Below are 20677 nucleotides of genomic sequence, written 5' to 3'. Positions count from 1 at the left end.
ACAGGAGGCGGAATAGATCAGCCAATCAGCGGGTGGAAGGAGCTTGAATAGATGAGCCAATCGGAGGGTGAGAGACATAGAAAGGAAAGACGTAATATATTGTTCAGTGTTATGCTTTTGGTGTGAGTTTGAAGAACACACGGGTATATTTTTATTATATATATATAAACATTAATGGGTTCATTTGTGCATAACAATTTTCATGACTGTGCAAGAAAGTCAGAATATTGTGAATTATTGTACGAGATTGCGAGCATCTTTCATGCAGGCGGCGAACTTGCGGTTTAATTTAGTGATTCAATTTGTGGTTCATTCCTTCATGATATATATATATACAGTATATATATATATATATATATATATATATATATATGTATATATATATATAGACGTTTACAAGGAACTTAAACACAAGAGGACGCCATGCAGAGTATCAATCAAGGACCCGATTGCCAATCATGGACCCGATTGCCAATCAAGGATCCTATTGCCAATCATGGACCCGATTGCCAATCATGGACCCGATTGCCAATCATGGACCCGATTGCCAATCAAGGACCCGATTGCCAATCAAGGACCCGATTGCCAATCAAGGATCCGATTGGACCACTTTTTCTTCTAATCTTTTTATTAAATATATATTTTAAATACAACAAATCACGATATACAACCTCAACTTACGATCATCACAAAACATATCACTCGATCTCTCCCGGGAAAAACGCAGGGAGTGTATAAGCAACATCCTCACTTGAGGCCTAAACATGGAGTTGCTATAATAAACCCATGTTAGCAATCTTTTTAATTACATGCTCACATGTAAACACTATAGTAATTAAATTTGTGTTGTCAACAACAAAACTCTACAACCTCAACATATGATCTTCATAATACATATTACTCCATCGCTGCCAAGAAAAATTTGTTTTTGCAAGTTTTGATGGCGGAGGTAATGATGGAAAAACAAATTGGATTTGAACCTGCGTTTTTCCATGTGGCCAACATGAACAAGTTGTTCAGATGGGAATACCAAGTCTAAACCATATACATAATGCAAACTACATGGTATATATATACAGTGAAACCTTGACTTACGAGTGCACCAACTTACGAGTTTTCCGAGATACGAGCCGTCGCTCGGGCGGTTTATTGCTTTGAGATGCGAGCCGAGATCTGAGTTACGAGCTTACGCCACCCGCCACCAGGTGGGTTCCGGTCACGTGGTTATCTTGCCGTGCAAGCATTTCTGCCGTATATCGCTGCTGCTTTGTTTTCGCATGTTGGTTATTTTGGAGCTTACGCCACCTGCCACCAGGTGGGTTCCGGTCACGTGGTTATCTTGCCGTGCAAGCATCTCTGCCGTATATCGCTGCTGCTTTGTTTTCGCGTGTTGGTTATTTTGGAGCTTACGCCACCCGCCACCAGGTGGGTTCCGGTCACGTGGTTATCTTGCCGTGCAAGCATCTCTGCCGTATATCGCTGCTGCTTTGTTTTCGCATTTTGGTTATTTTGGAAAATTTTCTTAGTTTTAACCATGGGTCCTAAGAAATTGAGTGCCAAGGGCAGTACTGAGAAGAAGAAGAGGATGATGTGCTTGGATATAAAACACGCAATCGTCGAAAAACATGAGCGAGGTGTGCGTGTTGTCGACTTGGTGAGGCAGTACGATCGTAGCACTAGCAGTACGATCGTAGCAGTACGATCGAAACATTTTGAAAGGGAGGAAGAAACAAACCTCGTTGGACAGGTTTTTATTGAAACGCCCTGCAAGTGAAAGCGAGGAAAGTGTGGCGAAAAAGGCAAAAGTTATCTCCTCCACCTCCGCCAGCATCTTCGTCTTTTTTTTTTCTTTTTTTTTTCTTTTTTTTTTTCTTTTTTATTTTTTTTGTATACAAGATCGAGGCTCGTGAAAGAGCGAACATTAATCACACAGAAAGACAAACAGACACATAAAACAAATAACATCGGGAGTGGTAGACAAGATGGGGAGAGAGGGGGAAGGACACAAACACAACATTTGAGAGCAGGGACCGAGAGACATGGAGACATCGAGAGATCTGTGGGAGGGAGAGGGCTTTGGGGGGGAGGCATGTGAAGGGGGGGAGGCATGTGAAGGGGGGGAGGCATGTGAAGGGGGGGGGGGGGGTGGGAGAGGTATAAACATATGGACACTGCCAGGATTTCCAGGAAATAAGTTGGAATTTCAAACAAGGTGGATCTGGGGTGAATTAGTGGGGGTAGAAAAGATCAAGGTTATGGATGGGGGAAGATAAGAGATGGTGGTGAACAGCTGTTTTAAAGACCTGGAGGGAGGAGAGGGATTGAAGGGAGTGTGGGAGTTTGTTCCACAGGCGGGAGAAAAGAGGAATGAAAGAGTGAAGGTGAGCAGAGAGCCGAGATTTCGGCAGTTTAACCATCAGAGGGTTGCTGGCAGATCTTGTGCGACCTGTAGGAATATTTGGGGGACAGAGCACAGAGAGAGCTGGGGGAGCAAGGCCGGAGAGGAGTCGGTAGAAGACAGAAAGACCACCTACCTGCCTGCGGTGAGTGAGTGAAAGGCCCTCAGAGATAGCTTCATCGCGGGAGATTCCAATGATTTTGAAAGCTTTGGATTCAACAGCGTGAAGCCGAGCCAGGTGTGAGGCAGGAGCACCAGCCCATAGGGGAGAACAGTATTCCATTGAGCTGCGGATGAAAGCCTTGTAAGTGGTGAGGAGCTCAGGTGTGCCGAGGAAGGACTTCGCACGACGAAGGATGCCCAGTCGGCGACTGGCTTTGGAGGCCAGCTTGGAAATGTGCTTTTCCCAAGAAAGATCATGGCAGATAGTGAGACCCAAAAGCTTGAGTGACAGAACTTCTTGGAGAGGATTGTTGAGAAAGTAGATGGGAGGGTTGTCCAGTCGATCTTTTCGGAGAGACATAGTAAGAGAGTGAGATTTGGCAGGATTGAAAGACATGTTCCACTTGTTTGACCAGTCTGTGATTTTGTCCAGGTCTTCAGAGAGTGAGGAGGCTGCAGACTGCCGATCTGAGGGAAGAGGAGCGAACTGATCTTCAAGGTAAATACACTTAATAAAACCAGTTTATTTCTTTACATTGTGGCGGACACGGAAGCTCACTGGCGTGGTGACATCATTCCGCGCACCAAGTGGGTGGGGGCCACGCCGAGGGGTAGGCGTGGCCTCAGGATATACACCGGGCGCGCAGCCCGGAGCGCGCCAGTGTTAGTGTTACAGTGAGCTCTTGAATAAAGACTCTTACAAATTACCGCGTTGTCCGCTTCCTCCTTGTTTACAAGCAGCGCGCGTAACGCCGCTTATTACGTACAGTATATACGAGGTCGTGCTTGTTTATACATTATTTGTTATTTATAAAGTACATTTTTCTTATTTAAAAACATGTAACAAAAAAAATTGGTGTGGTTTTTTGGGGGCTGGAACGGATTAATAGCATTTCAATGCATTTTAATGGGGAAATTTAATTTGAGAAACGAGCAAATTGAGTTACGAGCTCGGTCACAGAACGAATTAAACTCGTAAGTCAAGGTTTCACTGTATATATATATATATATTTTTTTTTGTATACTGAATCGAGGCTCGTGAAAGAGCTAACATTTACTTCACAAACAAATCAACCAGACAAACAAAATATATAAAAAGAGGGAGCGGAAAACAAGATGGGGAGAGAAGGGGAAGCACACAAACACAACATTTGAGAGCAGGGAGATGTGTGGAAGGGAGAGGGCTTGGGGGGAGGAGGTGTGGGAAGGGGGGGGGGGGGGGAGAAGTATAAAACACAAGGACACCAAGGACTTCCAGGACAGAAGTTGGTATTTCAAAAAAGTGGAATTGGGGTGAAATTAGCGGGGGTAGAAAAGATCAAGGTTTTGGATGGGGGAAGATAAAAGATGGTGGTGAACAGCTGTTTTAAAGACCTGGAGGGTGGAGTGGGATTGAAGAGAGTGAGGGAGTTTGTTCCAGAGGCGGGAGAAAAGAGGAATGAAGGAGTGAAGGTGAGCAGAGAGTCTTGATTTTGGCAGTTTGACCATAAGAGGGTTGCAGGCAGATCTTGTGCGACCTGTAGGAATATTTGCGGGACAGAGCCCAGAGAGAGCTGGGGGGGGGCAAGGCCAGAGAGGAGTCGGTAGAAGACGGAAAGACCACCAACCTGCCTGCGGTGAGTGAGTGAGAGGCCCTTGGAGTTAGCTTCATCGCTGGAGATTCCAATGATTCTGAATGCTTTGGTTTCAACAGCGTGAAGACGAGCTAGGTGTGAGGCAGGAGCACCAGCCCAGAGGGGAGAGCAGTATTCCATTGAGCTGCGGATGAAAGCCTTGTATGTGGTGAGGAGCTCAGGTGTGCCAAGGAAGGACTTCGCACGACGGAGGATGCCCAGTCGGCGACTGGCTTTGGAGGCCAGATATGAAATGTGGTTTTCCCAGGAAAGATCATGGCAGATAGTGAGACCCAAAAGCTTGAGTGACAGAACTTCTTGGAGAGGATTATTCAGAAAGTGGATGGGAGGGTTGTCCAGTCGGTCTTTTCGGAGAGACATCGTAAGAGTGTGAGATTTGTCAGGATTGAAAGACATGTTCCACTTGTTTGCCCAGTCTGTGATTTTGTCCAGGTCTGCAGAGAGTGAGGGAGGCTGCAGACTGCCGATCTGAGGGATGAAGAATGGAGCGACAGAGAGTAGAGTCATCAGCAAAGAGATACAGAGGATTTTCAAGAGAGTCAGAGAGATCATTGATGAAGACCAGAAAAAGCACAGGGCCCAGAACACTGCCTTGTGGAACTCCAGCCTGAACAGGAAGAGGAGATGAGAGAAACCCATTCAGGGCCACACGTTCACTACGACTAGAGAGGAAGTCCGCCAGCCATGCGTGGATATTTCCATGGATACCAAAAGAGGAGAGTTTGGTGAGCAGAGCGGGGTGCCAGACCGTATCGAAGGCACGTGATATGTCAAGGGAGACTGCTCTAATTTCCTGTTTGGCATTGAGGACCTCCATCCATTGTTGAGAAAGCAGAAGCAGCATGTCCAGAGTAGAGTGTCCAGGTCTGAAACCAAATTGATGATCAGAGATCAAGCCATTGGAGAAGACGAAAGATTTCATATCTGAAGCAATGATGGATTCCATGACTTTGCTGATAATTGGGAGAAGGCTGATTGGTCTGTAGTTGCTGGGATCTGTTTTTGCACCTTTTTTGTGCAAAGCGGTGATATTGGCAGATTTCCAAGCAGATGGCAGATGACCTTGAGCAAAAGAGAGGGTGAAGAGAACAGAGAGAGGGAGTGAAAGAGCGGAAGAACAGGATTTTAGGACCCGTGGGCTGATGCCGTCAGGTCCAGTTGCAGAATCCGAGTCGAGGGTTGACAGAAACTTTTCCACCTTGTCAGGAGGAAAGGACACAGAGTCCAGGAGCAGCTGGGTATGACTGGGTACGGTGGGTACAGAGAGGGATGGGTTTGGGACACAAGATTTAGAGGCAAACACAGAGTTGAGGCATTCAGCTTTTTCACGTGCGGAGTCAGCCGTGTGGCCATTTGAGGTGAGGGAGGGGATGGAGGGGAACAAACACCAGAAACAGATTTGACCAGACGCCACCAGGATTTGGAAGAGGGAGACAGATAAGAGAGTTCGGTCCTGAGAACGGAGAGATATTGTTTCCTGGCTCTCCTGAGGGTGGACACACACTTGTTTCGGGCTTTGTGAAAGGAAATGAGATTTCCTTCCGTTGGATTTGCTTTCCAGGAGACGAAAGCAAGTTGTTTCTGGGCAATAGCCTCACCACAAGATTCCGTGTACCATGGATGGGAGGAAGGGTATGACAACAGAAGACGAGATGGGATAAATATGTGCATGAGAGAGAGCAGTTTGCTTTGGAAGAATTCCCAGGAAGAATTTATGTCAGAGGCAGTAGAGATGGGAGACCAGTCCAGATGATTGATGGCTGCTTGAAGACCGTGCCAGTTGGCCTGAGTGAAATGCCAGACTCGTCGACGCTGAGGAGGCTCTCTGAGAATGGTCTGAGAGATGTCCACTTTAACAAGCACATGATCAGAAGAGCCGATTGGAGCAGAAGAAGAGCAGCAGACATTTTCAGGGAAGTTAGACATAACCAAGTCCAGAAGAGAAGATGCACCGTTGAGTGAAATCCGGGTCGGGAAATTGACAGATTGTGTCAGTCCCAGTGAGTCACAGAAGTCCTTTGCTGAAGAGCCATGGCTGGTGAGAGAGGTACCCACACCCAGCCAACTGGCATGGTGACAGTTGAAATCACCACATATGAGGAAGAGAGAGTTGGGATGGGTAGATAGAAGTTGGTCCATATTCTCAGACAGCGAGATGTAGATGGAGTCATCACTGTTTGGTGGACGGTACAACACACATATGAACAAAAGGTGGGAGCGAAGGGGAAGCCGTAGCCAAAGGTATTCCTGGGGGTGAGGTGGAGAGAGGGCAGTGCAGGGTGAGTGAGAACGAGAGTTTTTGATAAAGATAGCAACCCCACCTCCAGGACGAGGCTCAGGTCTATCATACCGGAGGAGGGAGTAACCTGGGAGAGATACCAAGGAATCAGAGACATCATGAAGGAGGAAAGTTTCTGTTAAGCAGATCACATCTGGTTTGTCAGAAGCAACCTGTATGGAGAGATCAGACAAGTTTGAGCGAAGGCCCCGGATGTTTGAGGTCCATACTGTTAAGGAAGAGGAAGGGGGAGCATCGGATACAGAACAGGGGGGGGAGCGGTAGGGTAAGATGTGGAAGAGGAGGAAGAGGTAGGGAGAGCTGTTGAAGGTGTGTCGGAGATTACAGAATAGCTTGGAGAAAGGGAAGAATGGGGCAGACAAAAGGTTTGATGGTGATTGGGAGAGGCGCAGTGAGGTGTTATTTGACGAGGGGGAAGAGCGAGGCAGAAGGTTGAGGGAGATGAAGGTGAAAGTTGGAAGGGGGAAGAAGCGGGGAGGACGCTTTGAGGAGGAGGGGTGAGAGGGGAGTCTCGGAGGGGAGGGGTGTGGGGGGAGATTTGAAAGGAATGGGTGATTGGGAAGATTTGGAGGGGAGGGGCAAGGGGGAAGATTTGAAAGAGATGGGTGATGGGGATGATTTGGAGAGGAGGGGCAAGGGGGTAGATTTAGAGGGGAGGGGAGATGGGAAATGGGATTTTGGGGTGATGGGATTTTGAAAAGTGTACGATTAATGGGAAATGAACATTTATTGCAAAATGAGTTTCTTGAGACATTCGAGTCAAAAATACGTTTGAGGACGCTGGAGGGAGGATGGAGTGCTGGAGAGTTTAGGGAATGAATGAAAGATGCACTATAAGAGATGGAAATTTTTTTTGGAATGAATAGATTTGGTGAGCAAGTCGAAAGCATCCTTTTATAGAAGAAGAAGAAAAAGGTGTTATAGAATATGACAGAATACAGGTCTTCAGGGGTCAGATGAGACATTTTTTTAACAACGTGATCACGTGATCACAAACAACGTGGTCGAAGAACGAACGAACAAATAAGAACGAATAAACGAATAAGAACAGAAGGAAATGTTTATTTATTATTTTTATTTTTTTTGAGATTTTAAAACAAGGAAGTATGGGATGAAAAGACCGTGAAAAACAGAGACCGGAAAGTAATTGCAGCGCGATCGGAGAACCGCTGAAACAAAAACAAAGCCTGAAGCCAAGGTCGGACACGGTAGCCTAGTACTACACTTAGGCCTCAGAATACGCGATACGAAAGACCGACGATTCTGTACACAGGTATGAAAAACCAACGCCAAGAATACTATTAAAGACAGCCCAATAGGTACATACACTGAGAGAAAGATACAGTTTCGACAAAAACACAATTGTGAAAAGTTAGTTAACTTCGAAAGCGAGTGCGCATGGACAGCTTTGAAGAGACGAGACCTCCAATCTTGCGCATCAACTATTCATAGAATACTTACCCTGCGCAGTCAACTTGTTGTGAGCCAACTCTTCTGTTTTTGAAGGTTTTTTTATTTATTTGATCCAATATGGCTGCCAGACCACGCGAGCGATTACATCATAAATTTATATTCTCTAATACAATTGTTGCATAGATCACGCTCAATACATTTCAAACTGATCAGACTAAGCGTTGTCCCTGTCGAATTATGACGTCATGTGATGTGTTATGTCCTTTTAAGCAGAGACAAGTAGCCAGGCATGGCATGCTTGAGTGCTGTAGGGAAAGCATGTCATTGATGAGGATCAAGGTGGCATTGAGGGGTGTGTGGGTGTGTGTGTGTGTGTGTGTGTGTGTGTGTGTGTGTGTGTGTGTGTGTGTCAGCTCTATTACGAGCCTTAACCCATGTATATAAAAAAAAGATGCCCAGTGTCTGAAACCATAGCCTATTCAGAGGATGGCGTCGTGAGAAACGGCCAATCAAGTCAGCACTCCACAGGAATACATCTCCAGTATTACGACAGCCTCATGTTCCACAATAGTACAGTATAAAACATTGTGGATTTGATTGGATGAGGTCATTGTTGTGAATCAATTAACTTTTTGGTCGAATTAAATATACATGGGGGCAATACCCCTGGCACTCACCTGGTAGAATAAACAGTATACTGCACCGACTAAGGATATTTTAAACCAATTTCAATGGTTGCTGGAAGACAGGGCAGCATATAGAATCATACTAACATAATCATAAGACTAAACAAACCAAAAAATACCTATTTTGGGGGGCAAACCCCTCCCCCAACCCCATATACCTCCTAAGACCCCAATTTTTCTAATGCCTTGAACAAACATTGGTACACATGGGTGATTAAGGTTGTGGTGAAGTTTCATTGAAATTGCTTTTGTAGTTTCTGAGAAGAAAGCAAATACCTATTTTGGGGGAACCCCCACACTCGTAGACCCCCAAATGGGCAGTGTTTTTTTATGCCGTGAACATACTATGGTACAGCACTGGTGGTGAAGGTTGTGCTCAAGTTTCATAGAAATTGTGTGTGTAGTTTCAGAGAAGAAAGCAAATTCCTATTTTGGGGTGTCAAACCTTGATCCACTTTGACCACGGTAAACCCCCTTAGACCCGGATTTTTTAAATGCCGTGAACAAACTTTAGTCACAACACAACAAACATTATTTGTGCAAAATTTAGTCGCAATCCCATCAGCGGTTTCAGAGAAGAAGTTTCAAGTGTTTACGGACGGACTGACGGACGGACGGACAACGCACCATGGCTTAAGCTCCCCTGAACTTCGTACCAGGTGAGCGAAAAAAGAAAATAATTATTATTGAACTCTTTGTAAACTGCTTTGATAACGTACCTGCAATGACAAAACAATAAGAAGCTTTAAAGGAGAAGTCCAACATGAAAGGTTGGCTGCATATTATTATAAAAATTTGATTCTAAAAAGGGGAGGATAATGGTTTACATACGATCACCATGAGAAGTAAGCGAGGTTATCCCACAATTAGGGCCAAATTGGATCAAGTTCACTAAAGCAATCCTTCAAGGTTGGTTCACCATAAATTGTGTTAACAGTAGTTCTTAACAAAACATTTCAAACTGATGGTGATACTTGTCCACTGGGAGTTGAATCGGATTTCAAATGGGAACTTGAATGCTGGATCTCTCTGTTTACAATAGGCTACTGTAATTGTGTTGTGTGGTGTTAGCCCACTTTACCTGTCAGCAGCTCAATTATAGTCTTTACGGCTCCTGTTAATATGTACATCATGTTCTTAGGACTGGAGATGGCTTCGCTTCCTTCAACATCCGTTTTCACTGCACCTCCACCTCCCTCGCTTCCCATGGGACCCGTGCGATCTTCACCACACCTCGTTGATGAACTTGAAGCAACCTTTGAGGTGAAGCTGAAATAAAACTGGATCCTTTTGTTTTGTTTGTGTGAATGGATGTTTGCTTTGAGTAGAGTCTGAGGCTCAAGAAATATTCTAAAGTATCAGTCCACCCCACTGGGAGATGCTTCTTGCATTAAATGCTTTGTGTATCGATATACGTTGATGTTTTTAAGCCAAACTCAACAGCTGAATGCATGAAGCAAATAAATATAAAGGGGGATTTTCAAATCTGAGTTGATTATGAGCACGGTGTTGATTGAAAATTGATTGAAGCTCATGGATTAGCTAGTACATGTATTGTTTGCAGGCAAAGGAGAATTGTCCAACAGACCACACAGTCTGCCCAACACACCACGCAGTCTGCCCAACACACCACTCAGTCTGTCCAACACACCACGCAGTCTGTCCAACACACCACGCAGTCTGTCCAACACACCACGCAGTCTGTCCAACACACCACGCAGTCTGTCCAACACACCACGCAGTCTGTCCAACACACCACGCAGTCTGTCCAACACACCACGCAGTCTGTCCAACACACCACGCAGTCTGTCCAACACACCACGCAGTCTGTCCAACATACCACGCAGTCTGTCCAACACACCACGCAGTCTGTCCAACACACCACGCAGTCTGTCCAACACACCACGCAGTCTGTCCAACACACCACGCAGTCTAGCTGCGACCCGTTCCGGTTACCCAGTTCGAGTCCCGCGGGTCATGTCAAAATGATCACTACCGCCAACTAAGTACGTTCACAACCCTGAGTAAGTTCCCTGTTTCGCATGTTACGATACTCTTACGGACCGTGGAATCAACCCGAGGAAACATAGATAGGCACTTGGGACCTTTCTAATCCAGCCGAGCAACCGTTGATTATCAGCGTGGCATGAAACCGGGTTGAGCCGGTTTTCCAAATTACACAACAAGAAACCTAAACCATCTAACGAGGCTACCAGAACTAGCCGAATCTATCCCTGAGACCAGGTATGTTTATTGAAAAGTAAATGGCACAGGAGAGGGAATCGCAGAAAAGGAGCAATCATTTTAAAGCAATCACATTAAAAGCGAGAATGGCACTCATAGAGCGCATAGCCTTGCCTCGCGCGTTCATTCTGAACGAAAATACCATAGTTAACTGAACACGCTACTATTATGGCCCATATACCCATGTACACTATTATGTCACATCGTATCTTGGCATTTGTTATGAACGTCATAAATTTAATTCTTCACTCACATCGGGTCATAGATCAGATATATGAACTTTCAGATTTTTGTATAAGCATTTCAATTCAATCAATTATAGCTGAAATACCACTTCACTGATGATGTCAGCATTATTACTCTCTATACCCCATGGGAGTTGATGATTTGATGTCCACATTTTTCCTTTAATCCAATATGGCTGCCATACCATGTTCATTGTCCATGTGACCTATGACGTCTGAGTTAGCAATAAAATATTCTGCTTGGGGAGTCTCTCATGTTTAAAGTTTCGCATCGATCAGACAAGGTTTTTTTTTTTTTGTTTTTTTTTTTTGTATACACGACTGAGGCTCGTGTAAGAGCTAACATTAATGCCAAAAAAAAACAACAAAAAAACGGACACTTAAGACGAAATAAAGGGAGCGGAAGACAAGATTGGGAGAGGGGGGAAGCACACAAGTACAACATTTGAGAGCAGGGACATCGGGAGATCTGTGGGAGGTCGAGGGCTTGGGGGGGAGGAGGCATGGGAAGGGGGTTGGGGGGTGGGAGAGGTAAAAAAAAAACCATGTGGACACTGCTAGGACTTCCAGGAAAGAAGTCAGTATTTCAGAAAAGTGGATCTGGGGTGAATTAACAGGGGTAGAAAAGATCAAGATTTTGGATGGGGGAAGATAAGAGACGGTGGTGGACAGCTGTTTTGAAGACTTGGAGGAAGGAGTGGGATTGAAGAGAGTGAGGGAGTTTGTTCTAGAGGCGGGAGAAAAGAGGAATGAAAGAGTGAAGGTGAGCAGAGAGTCTTGATTTTGGCAGTTTCATCAGAAGAGGGTTGCTGGCAGATCTTGTGCGACCTGTAGGAATATTTGTGGGACAGAGTTGACGGTTGAGACCGAGTCTCTCTCTCTCTCTCTCTCTCTCTCTGGTGCTCTTTCAGGCGCTCTCTCTCCGCTTGAGCAGCCATTAACTGTCTGCAGTGCAAGATAAGCCTCGTGGTGCCAATGCGGCCTCCCGTGAATCTAATTTCCAGCTTTCACAATGTACTTGGCAATGAGCTCCGCTTTGAACAATGCAGTTTCGCCAGACCTGCGCATTCTCCCGGTATCTGGAACTTTAAAGCTCGTGTATGCGCTTTGTAAAAGGAACATTTTAAGCAAGGGAAAATAACTAAAAAAGACACAGCCAGTGGTTTGATGTGGGGAAAAGAAGAACAGTAGCACAGGGAATACAAGCACCTCATTGCGCATTATAGCGACTCGTATCTAACCTCACAATTAATTACCTCCACCACCAAAGGTGGATGGAGGTTGTTTTCACCCCTGTCTGTCTGTTTGTCCGTTTGTGAACAAGATATCTCAAAACGTTGTGGACGGATTCAGACGAAATTTGTCAGAGACGTAGTGTATGTGACACGGACGAAATGATTAGATTTTGGTGAAGATAAGGATTCGGATCCGGCTACTATAATTGTTAAGTGATTCTTCACCATTGGGAGATAGGGCCAAAACGATACATAGCAGGATATCTCAAAAAGTTATGGATGGATGTGGACGAATTTTGGTGAAGATCCGGATCCGGATCTGGCTCGTAGAATTTTTAAGTGACTCTTCATCATTGAGTGATATGGCCAATCAGGCAGAGGTATGCTCTCTACTGAGTGCCATTCCAGTTACATTATGCTTCCTCTAAACAAATATGAATGAGATAACTGAACGATACTAAGCAGTTTAATTAACCCTTAATTAATCATTCTGACAACAATATAAATACTTCACTGCACTTTTAGGTCTCATTTTTAAAATGAGTGAAAATATAAGTGGTTGTATCTTCAAGGTCTTGTTTTATTGATGAGAAATAGAGTGATATTTATTGTGTGATTAGTGAGTCGTCTCGTATTTAGATCCACAAACCTAGGAGAACACATCAGGCCACAGGTGTGGTGCTTCATGATGTGGCACCTGTCTCCTATACTGTGTTGGAAATGGAGGTGAAATAACCTTTAAAAAAGCTAGATTGAGGTCAGTTGGGGATGATTTACGACATATTGAAAAGTAGCCTTAGGGACAGTTGCTAATGCATCACTTGTTGGTGGGGATGATTTACGTTTTATATCTACCCAACTCCTGTCCCCGACAGGCCTGCTGTGCCTCCCTTGTAAGTCAAGATTATGTGAACAGCACAGACCAGGAGGAGATCCGAACAGGTAAGGAAATATAGTTATTGACATGGTTTTTTTAAAACAAATTTAATGGGTGGATATTGTGATCTCCATTTGTTTATCTGTCTGTCACGCTATCTCCTAAACCGTTATTCATAAATTCACCAAACTTTATAGTTTTGATCACTACATTTTAAGGTGCATTAGAAGTATCATTTCCCCCCCCCCCCTCCCCCGGGTGGGAATGCCATTTGGCACTTCATGCATTTTTAGGTTATGTTTTCAGATTTTATTTTTATTTTATATCGGTGGCGCGACTTTTATGTCAAATCCCCAAAAATGCAATTACTGGCGCTTTACGGAACATTTTAAAAATAAAACGTTGTGTATGCAATTAACATGGGGGGGGGGGGGGCGCATGAAATATACAACGAGTTTTTGGATTTGACCCCAATTCATGCCCCAGGGGGACTTAGGGTCACCAGGGTCAAAATGGGAAAAAATGAAATTCAATTATTATTCATTAAATCTTTTAAAATGTCGATATTGGGTCGGTCCTGGTGGAACGTTTTTCCATCTTTGAACTTTGCTTAAGGTGGGAAGCGTGGGAATTTGCGATATCATGCCATCGACTTAGCTCTAGTTTAGACTACTATTGTCTCCCATTTGTCTTCTTTCTTCTTGAGAGCTGTGCTTTGTGTGGGAATGTGAATTGATAGTTACTTGATACATGCTATAATGACCTGAACATGCATACCTCTTTGTAGTGCACTCGCCTGTAAGCCGTCTCATCCTCTGTTCGATACCTGATGAGGTCAAATTTAACTCCACTGCACTCAATTGTAGTTCTTTGACTGGGTGTAGCCCAAAGCCAGCGGTCCCGTCTGCTTTCACATTGTGGACTAACCCTTAAAATACCTGGTTAATGTTATTTCACATTTCGAAAGGTTAGCATGTATGTTTTGAGTACCTTCACTCCAGATATGCACACTTACATTGGGTTATCTATACTTCTTGCACTTGTTCGATTGAAATGTCATTCACTGTGTTCAGGTGTAGAGCAGGCTGTGTCCAGGTTTATAGAGGTGGCGCGACAGGTGGAGATGTTTTTCCTTCAGAAGAGGTTGCAACTGAGCTCGTCGCGCCCCGACCTGCTCGTTCGAGAGGTTTGTAGATCCTCCAGCACTGATCTTGGATTCTACCAGCAACATTGGTTCTTGGTCAAATTATCACATTGCGACCATATAATGAACAAGGTGAATAAAATAATACCTGAATTGCTGATCAGGACCATTAATACCTTTAGGGAACTATTTTATTGATAATGTCCGTCTTCAGAGGCACAGCACTGCATCTGAGTATGCCATCCATCGGAAGAGACATTAAGCCATGCATTGAACATTAGTAGGTGGACATTTGAGACATTTCTTGATACCTTCATTAAGTAGGCCATTGTGTGCTCGTGCCCTAGCCACATACAACAACAACAAACAACATGCATTTTAAGGCCATTTCCCCTGCTTGAGCGGGGGTTAGCCTTGCGGATCTCCATGACAATCTTCTCCATTTTGCCCTATTTTCTGCATCTCCCCTTGTTAACCCCCTTGCCCGCATTTCTTCTTCCACCATCTTTAGCCACGTCTTTCTCGGTCTTCCCCGTCCTCTACTTCCTTCTACATTCATTTCCATCACTCTTCTCAACCAGTCACTTTCATCCTTCCTCAACACATGACCAAACCATCTCAACCTGTTCCTCTTCACAGCATCCATCACAGGCTCTATTCCCATCATATTTCGCAATTCATCATTTGGCTTCCTCTCTCTCAACGATACTCCACACATCCACCGAACCATTCGCATTTCCACCCATTCCAGCCTTTGTTGCTGCTCTACCTTCATTACCCATGTCTCGCTCCCATAAATCATAACACTTCTCACGCATGCAGCATACACCTTTCCCTTCAGCTTCAACGACACTCCCCTCCTCATCAGCACGCCACTCAGTTCCCGAAACTTCTTCCATGCACATCTCACTCGAGCAACCGTTGCCGAGTCTGATCCACCTTCTCCATTCAGCATGTCTCCGAGGTATCAAAATATTTTCACACCTAGCCACAGAGCGCCTCGAAAAATGAAAACCTATAACCAAGATGCTGCACTCGTGAATGAATACCTACCTTTCTATACTTGTACCAAACCTATTATTTTATCACTATATAGTGTTACTGTATTTATAGACAAAGGTCTCGCATTGGTTCAATATTTTGATCCATACCTTTCGCCAACCACAGGAAGTCAATGATCTGCGCTCTGAGCTGCAGAGGAAGGAAGCTTTGCTCCGTAGACACCTGGACAAGCTGCGGAACTGGTCGACCGAGTTTGACGACCTCCACAGTGGATCAGCTCCTCAGCCTCATCTGACTCACCAGCAGCTCACTTCCATGCCCCATCCACCGCCCCATATCGGACCCACCAGCATGGCTCACCCTTCCACCTCCCACATGAGGTGAAATGGACTTGGAAGTTAAAGAAATCTGTCCCTCAATTCAAAAGCTTCAACCCTTACCTTTGGGGCCTCACCGGGCAGTTATATGGGTATGCCGTTTGATGAAAATTGGTTGGTTGGTGATCCAAAATGGTTGCCAATGTCAATAAGACGTGGCAATGATGGCAAAGCTATATGTTTGTGTTTGAGATAATGGCAGGTGCAGTTAAACCTGGTGATGCCATATCTGCTGATCCACCTGCATTTGTAATCAATCAAGTGCCCCTCTGTTGCTTAAGGAAAGGAACTGCACTTGGAGTTACAGCCTCTGGGAACAGCTTTTTCATTTACTTGCAAATGTGATAAATTCCACTACCTTTTGTAAAGAGTACACGAGTGTGTTCTTTTGTTCGTTCAATAAAGTGGAATACCTTTTAAGCAGCGCTTCACTTCATTGTCATACATGGAGATGCAGGCTTATGGAATAAGCACCCAGTACCACGTGTATAGTACCGTAAAATGGGGTGAATAGGGACAGCAAGGTGAATAGGGACACAAACTGAAAAAAACTTCGGAACCCTTTTTTCGCTGAAAATTGGTAACCATACTGATTTGTTGATATTTGGGTTAAAAGTGTTCTCTTGTTTTAAAAAAAAGCAACTTATAGTCCCTATTAACCCCATATATGGATGGGTTAAATAGGAATAAATAGGATTTTTATGGCTGTCCCTATTCACCCAGTTTTACGGGTGAATAGGGACAGTCACTATTACAAAAAAAATAATAATCAAGAAATAGGGACAGTTCGGAGAAACTTTTTATCCCATTTTTTTTTCCATTGGCACCGTGGTTTATATTATGGGTGCATATTATGTGCATCCATCTGAGCTATCAATTTAGCAATAAGTTGGAAACTCAGGATTGTTTCTTGATTATTATTTTTTTGTATTAGTGACTGTCCCTATTCACCCGTAAATCGGGGTGAATAGGGACAGCCATAAAAATCCTATTTATTCCTATTTAACCCATATATGGGGTTAATAGGGACTATAAGTTGCTTTTTTAAAAAACAAGAGAACACTTTCAACCCAAATATCAACAAATCAGTATGGTTATCAATTTTCAGCGAAAAAAGTTTCCGACCTTTTTTTCAGTTTGTGTCCCTATTCACCCCATTTTACGATATGCACTTTGTTACCTCAATTTCTCTTTTTGAGTAAGCGGTGCACATTATACACCGAGATAAGAATGTCTGTGTTATTGGGCCATACGACTTGTGATTGAAATGATATCCAGTACCTCGGTTTACAAATCTTCAGCTATAAAGCCGTCAAAGATGGATTCATGGCCGTCCATGATACCCGGTTCAAATCTGGTGTGTAACTTTAAGGCAACCTTAACAGTCGACCGTTTTGGGGTTCCCCCCGCCGGATCACATGCATAATGTCGCAATACCGTACCGATTGGAACTCTGAATCGACCCAGTGTGATGCCAACGCGGCTCGTACGCCCAGCGAGTGTGACATGCGACGGCGGTGCTGAGAACCATGGCCGATTAGCCCTCAACGGGTCTTCCCTGAATCACACTGAGAACCACCTCAGCCATAATTCATCCTGAGACCAGGTGCATTTAATAAGTGAATGATCACGGTGGAAGGTAAACAAACGGAAGCAATTAATAGGTACATGTCTGGAGAGTTCAAAGAACATGATACCCCACACAGCGTTCAAGTGTATACAGGTATTTCCCGCTTAACAAAGGGGTTAGAAGAGGTTATGTAACCCTTCACTATGCGAACCTTTTGTTATGCGGGAACTCCTTTTCCATTGTTTCTTATGGGAAAATTACACTTCATTTCCTAATCCAAATGTTTCTGTCTAAAAGCAAACCCAAATGCTTGGTATAACGATGGTTTTAGTTGTTAGTGATGTTATACTTATAATATTATTATTTACCTAATATAATAAAGACAACACAACAATAAAGTTAATGTATTTGTATCATTTACCAAAACAATCTTGAGTTTAATTTTCCATACAGAAGGCTGGAATGGGAGGTGGTGGAAGAGATGGTTACTTTTAACCGTTTCATTCTGAAAAAGTAATCAACCCCCCCCCCCCCCCCCCATTTTAAAAGTTAACCCCGTGGAAATCCGTATGTACACATCATCCTCACATAGTGACATTGCACAATCACGAGACACTGATGGCTCCTTCGTTGTAGCGACGCATATCATCTGGTGTTGGCCTAATGGTTAGGGTGGTGGGCTTGGGATCCCAAGGTCCTGAGTTCGAATCCCTTGAATTAACGCCACGTGGGGTTGACTCAGCCTGTCATCCTTCCGAGGGCGGCAAAATGAGGCACTGCATCAGCTGCAGATGCGCCCACAGAAATGATGCAACCAGCAGCCAGAGGACCGCACACGAAACACCACAGTGATGCATACCTGTACTACAATTTTAATACGAGAACAGCACGCAGTAGAGAGCATACCTCCACCTGGTTGGCAATATCACTAAATGGTGAAGAATCACTTAATAAATTATATGAACCGGATCCGGATCTTCACCAAAATCTAATCATTTGCTCCTTGTCACATACGCTACATCTCTGCCAAATTTCGTCTGAATCCGTCAACAAAGTTTTGAGATATCCTGACAGTGTGTGCCTTGCAGAAACCTGGGGGTGGGGGGGGGGGGGGTAGGGGACAAAGCACGGATATAGCATAGGGTGCAAGACCACACAGGTGGCGACGGAAGACAGACGGAGACAGACAAAGACCACTGATCACGAAGGAAACCATGGGATCTTTAACGTCCACCAACTAATGTCGGCAGACGGGACTCCAGTTTAACGTTCATCCGAGGGACTGCTCACACATTGATGCTTCCCTCACCTGACCTGCAAGACACCAGGATGGCAGTTTGTAGCTGGATCGAGATTCCAACCCAGGCTAAACAACTCAGAGGTGAGTATGCGTACCTGGAAGATAACCTGCCAGCCTGTGCAAAGCAACTGAATCTCATGGAATTTAAACGATTTCACCTTTATCACGGTTTTTGATCGAGCCGAGAACTCTACTTTCTTTTAATGATTTATCGGAAGATAAGAAAATCATCTTCATGTAAAGGTAGGTGTGACCAAGGTAGGTGTGCTATTGCCAAAGGTATGTGCTATAAAGGGCGGGGCTATGAAGGTCATTTCTCCATATAAACCACCTCCAGGTTCCATATCATATTTGCGGACAGATCACAGTTGGTTTCCAGTTGGGTTAACGATTCCAGTCTCTGATTGAATAACCAGGTAAAGATAATCGAGTTGTGATTTGGTTCAGAAGAGACTCAAGGTGAGCTCCATTTCCATTTACCTGCAAAGGTCGTTTACCATGCCGTAGGAGGAAATAAGTGTTTTAATCTTTTTAATTTTCCGGCACAGGTGTGCAAGTCAGTCGTGTATATATGAAATTTTTTTATTTTTTGTTGCATTTGTAAAAAGTTTCGAGATTTAATCTTCGAACCTGGATGTGCCGTGATTTCACGAGTTTATCCTGCAAGTGTGACGTCATACTTGTGCATTTCCAATGCAGCAAATCTTAGTCCAAAGAAGAACAAAGATAAACATGAGAATGTAAGAGATAAATGAAACAAGTTCGTTTTTCCCGAAACGTGGAAGGCCGAATTTGTAGGAATGTTACAATGTAAGCAATTACTTACCGTATTACAAACTTAATACAGAAATGAAGAAAAATCTTATGTTCTTTCATCAGACTCGAAGAGTTTTCATCAGAAACGATTTCAGCGATTTTTACACTTTGAAAAGAAGATTTAAAATGGGAAGATTTATTCCAACATTCCTGATGTTTTCCTTCCTTTGGATCGCATTCGTTGGTGAGTACATCCATCCGATATTTGATACCATGTGTATGACCAAACAAAAGACTTCGTTACAAAGCAAAATATGTCAGACATGCAAAGCACAAAGGTTGCATTTACAAACTTTGAACAAAACCCAGAATACTGTACTAGGAAAAGTCCCCATCCCCAGTAAGGGAAAAGCAAGCAAAGTATCCCTCCGCTTAAGTGACGGAAAAAGTTTAAGTTAATCTCCCAATTTAAATTATTTCATGGACTTTAAAAAGGTTAATTGAGTTGCACTCTTGGTTTCACACAGAGCCAAAGCTCTGAGCTACTTATGCCGCCCACCGCGAAATGGTGGTGCAACATCGGGAGGCGGAGGTTGAATTTGTCTAAAAAGGGCAAAATATCCTGATTGCGAAATAAAATTTGACATCAACATTATTCATGTCTGTTCTTCTGTCATTTCAAAAGTGAATGTGAATGCATGGACAGACACCACGGCTCACAATATGTCATATATGACTTCCCTTCCAAGGAACTTTAACACAGAAATAGACCATTCAGCCTATCAAGCTTGTACAATGTTTACCAACCTATGACAGTTTTTGATGCCTCATGAAAATAAAGAAAATTCATGAGTTTCTGTATCATAGAACCCAAAGGGTATCATTGTGTCATTTGTGGCTACAAATATATTGTTACGTTGGGTAGATGATGGAATCCCATAGTAAAGGTAAGACTGTGTAGGTATAGCATGGAACGTAGATGCAGAGGGGGCATCTCAATGTATTTAAGTAGGGAAACTGGAGCTTAAGATTGTTTATGTGTCTTCACACGGTGGGTGAAGCTGTGTTAACTAGATAGGGATTAAGGTTAGTTTTCCCCCCAGTATGTGATTGCCTCCTGTGGATTTTCCCTACGTTCTTACAGCTGCGGCAAGGCCGGCCATGCAGGGATTCCGTTGCAATGCCATGGCCGCCGACAGTACCCAAACATTGCCGTAAAGTAAGCCACTCCTTAATGATGCTCACGCCAAGCAACTCTGGCAGGCCATGCCCTGAAGTTCGTCATTGGTCGAGCATGACCATGGGGTGATTCGATAGGGCTTGGCGATTGCCCAG

At 44.1% G+C, this 20677-nt stretch overlaps 2 protein-coding genes across 2 annotated transcripts in view; both read left to right on the top strand.

Moving 5' to 3' along the window:
* Nucleotides 1-64: 64 nt before the first annotated feature.
* Nucleotides 65-16136, top strand: MED28 (mediator complex subunit 28). The gene is made up of 6 exons (XM_078771267.1): nucleotides 65-91; nucleotides 2994-3059; nucleotides 9734-9855; nucleotides 13192-13258; nucleotides 14267-14379; nucleotides 15505-16136. Exons 3-6 carry the CDS (start codon nucleotides 9742-9744, stop codon nucleotides 15721-15723), a joined length of 513 nt encoding a protein of 170 aa, XP_078627393.1. The 5' UTR covers nucleotides 65-91; nucleotides 2994-3059; nucleotides 9734-9741; the 3' UTR covers nucleotides 15724-16136.
* Nucleotides 16137-18935: 2799 nt separating this feature from the next.
* Nucleotides 18936-20677, top strand: part of LOC137422593 (uncharacterized) — a 34856-nt gene continuing 33114 nt past the window's right edge. Inside the window, exons 1-2 of the mRNA XM_068109316.2 lie at nucleotides 18936-19045; nucleotides 19466-19586. Coding sequence (XP_067965417.1) covers nucleotides 19529-19586 — 58 coding nt within the window. The 5' untranslated portion in view covers nucleotides 18936-19045; nucleotides 19466-19528. The remainder of the gene's footprint in view (nucleotides 19046-19465; nucleotides 19587-20677) is intronic.

Source organism: Myxine glutinosa, chromosome 2 (assembly GCF_964187855.1).
Source record: "Myxine glutinosa chromosome 2, kmMyxGlut1.1, whole genome shotgun sequence".
NCBI classification, from domain to species: Eukaryota; Metazoa; Chordata; class Myxini; order Myxiniformes; family Myxinidae; genus Myxine; species Myxine glutinosa.
Note: the sequence above shows the minus strand (reverse complement) of the source record. Positions and strands in the feature narration are given on the sequence as shown.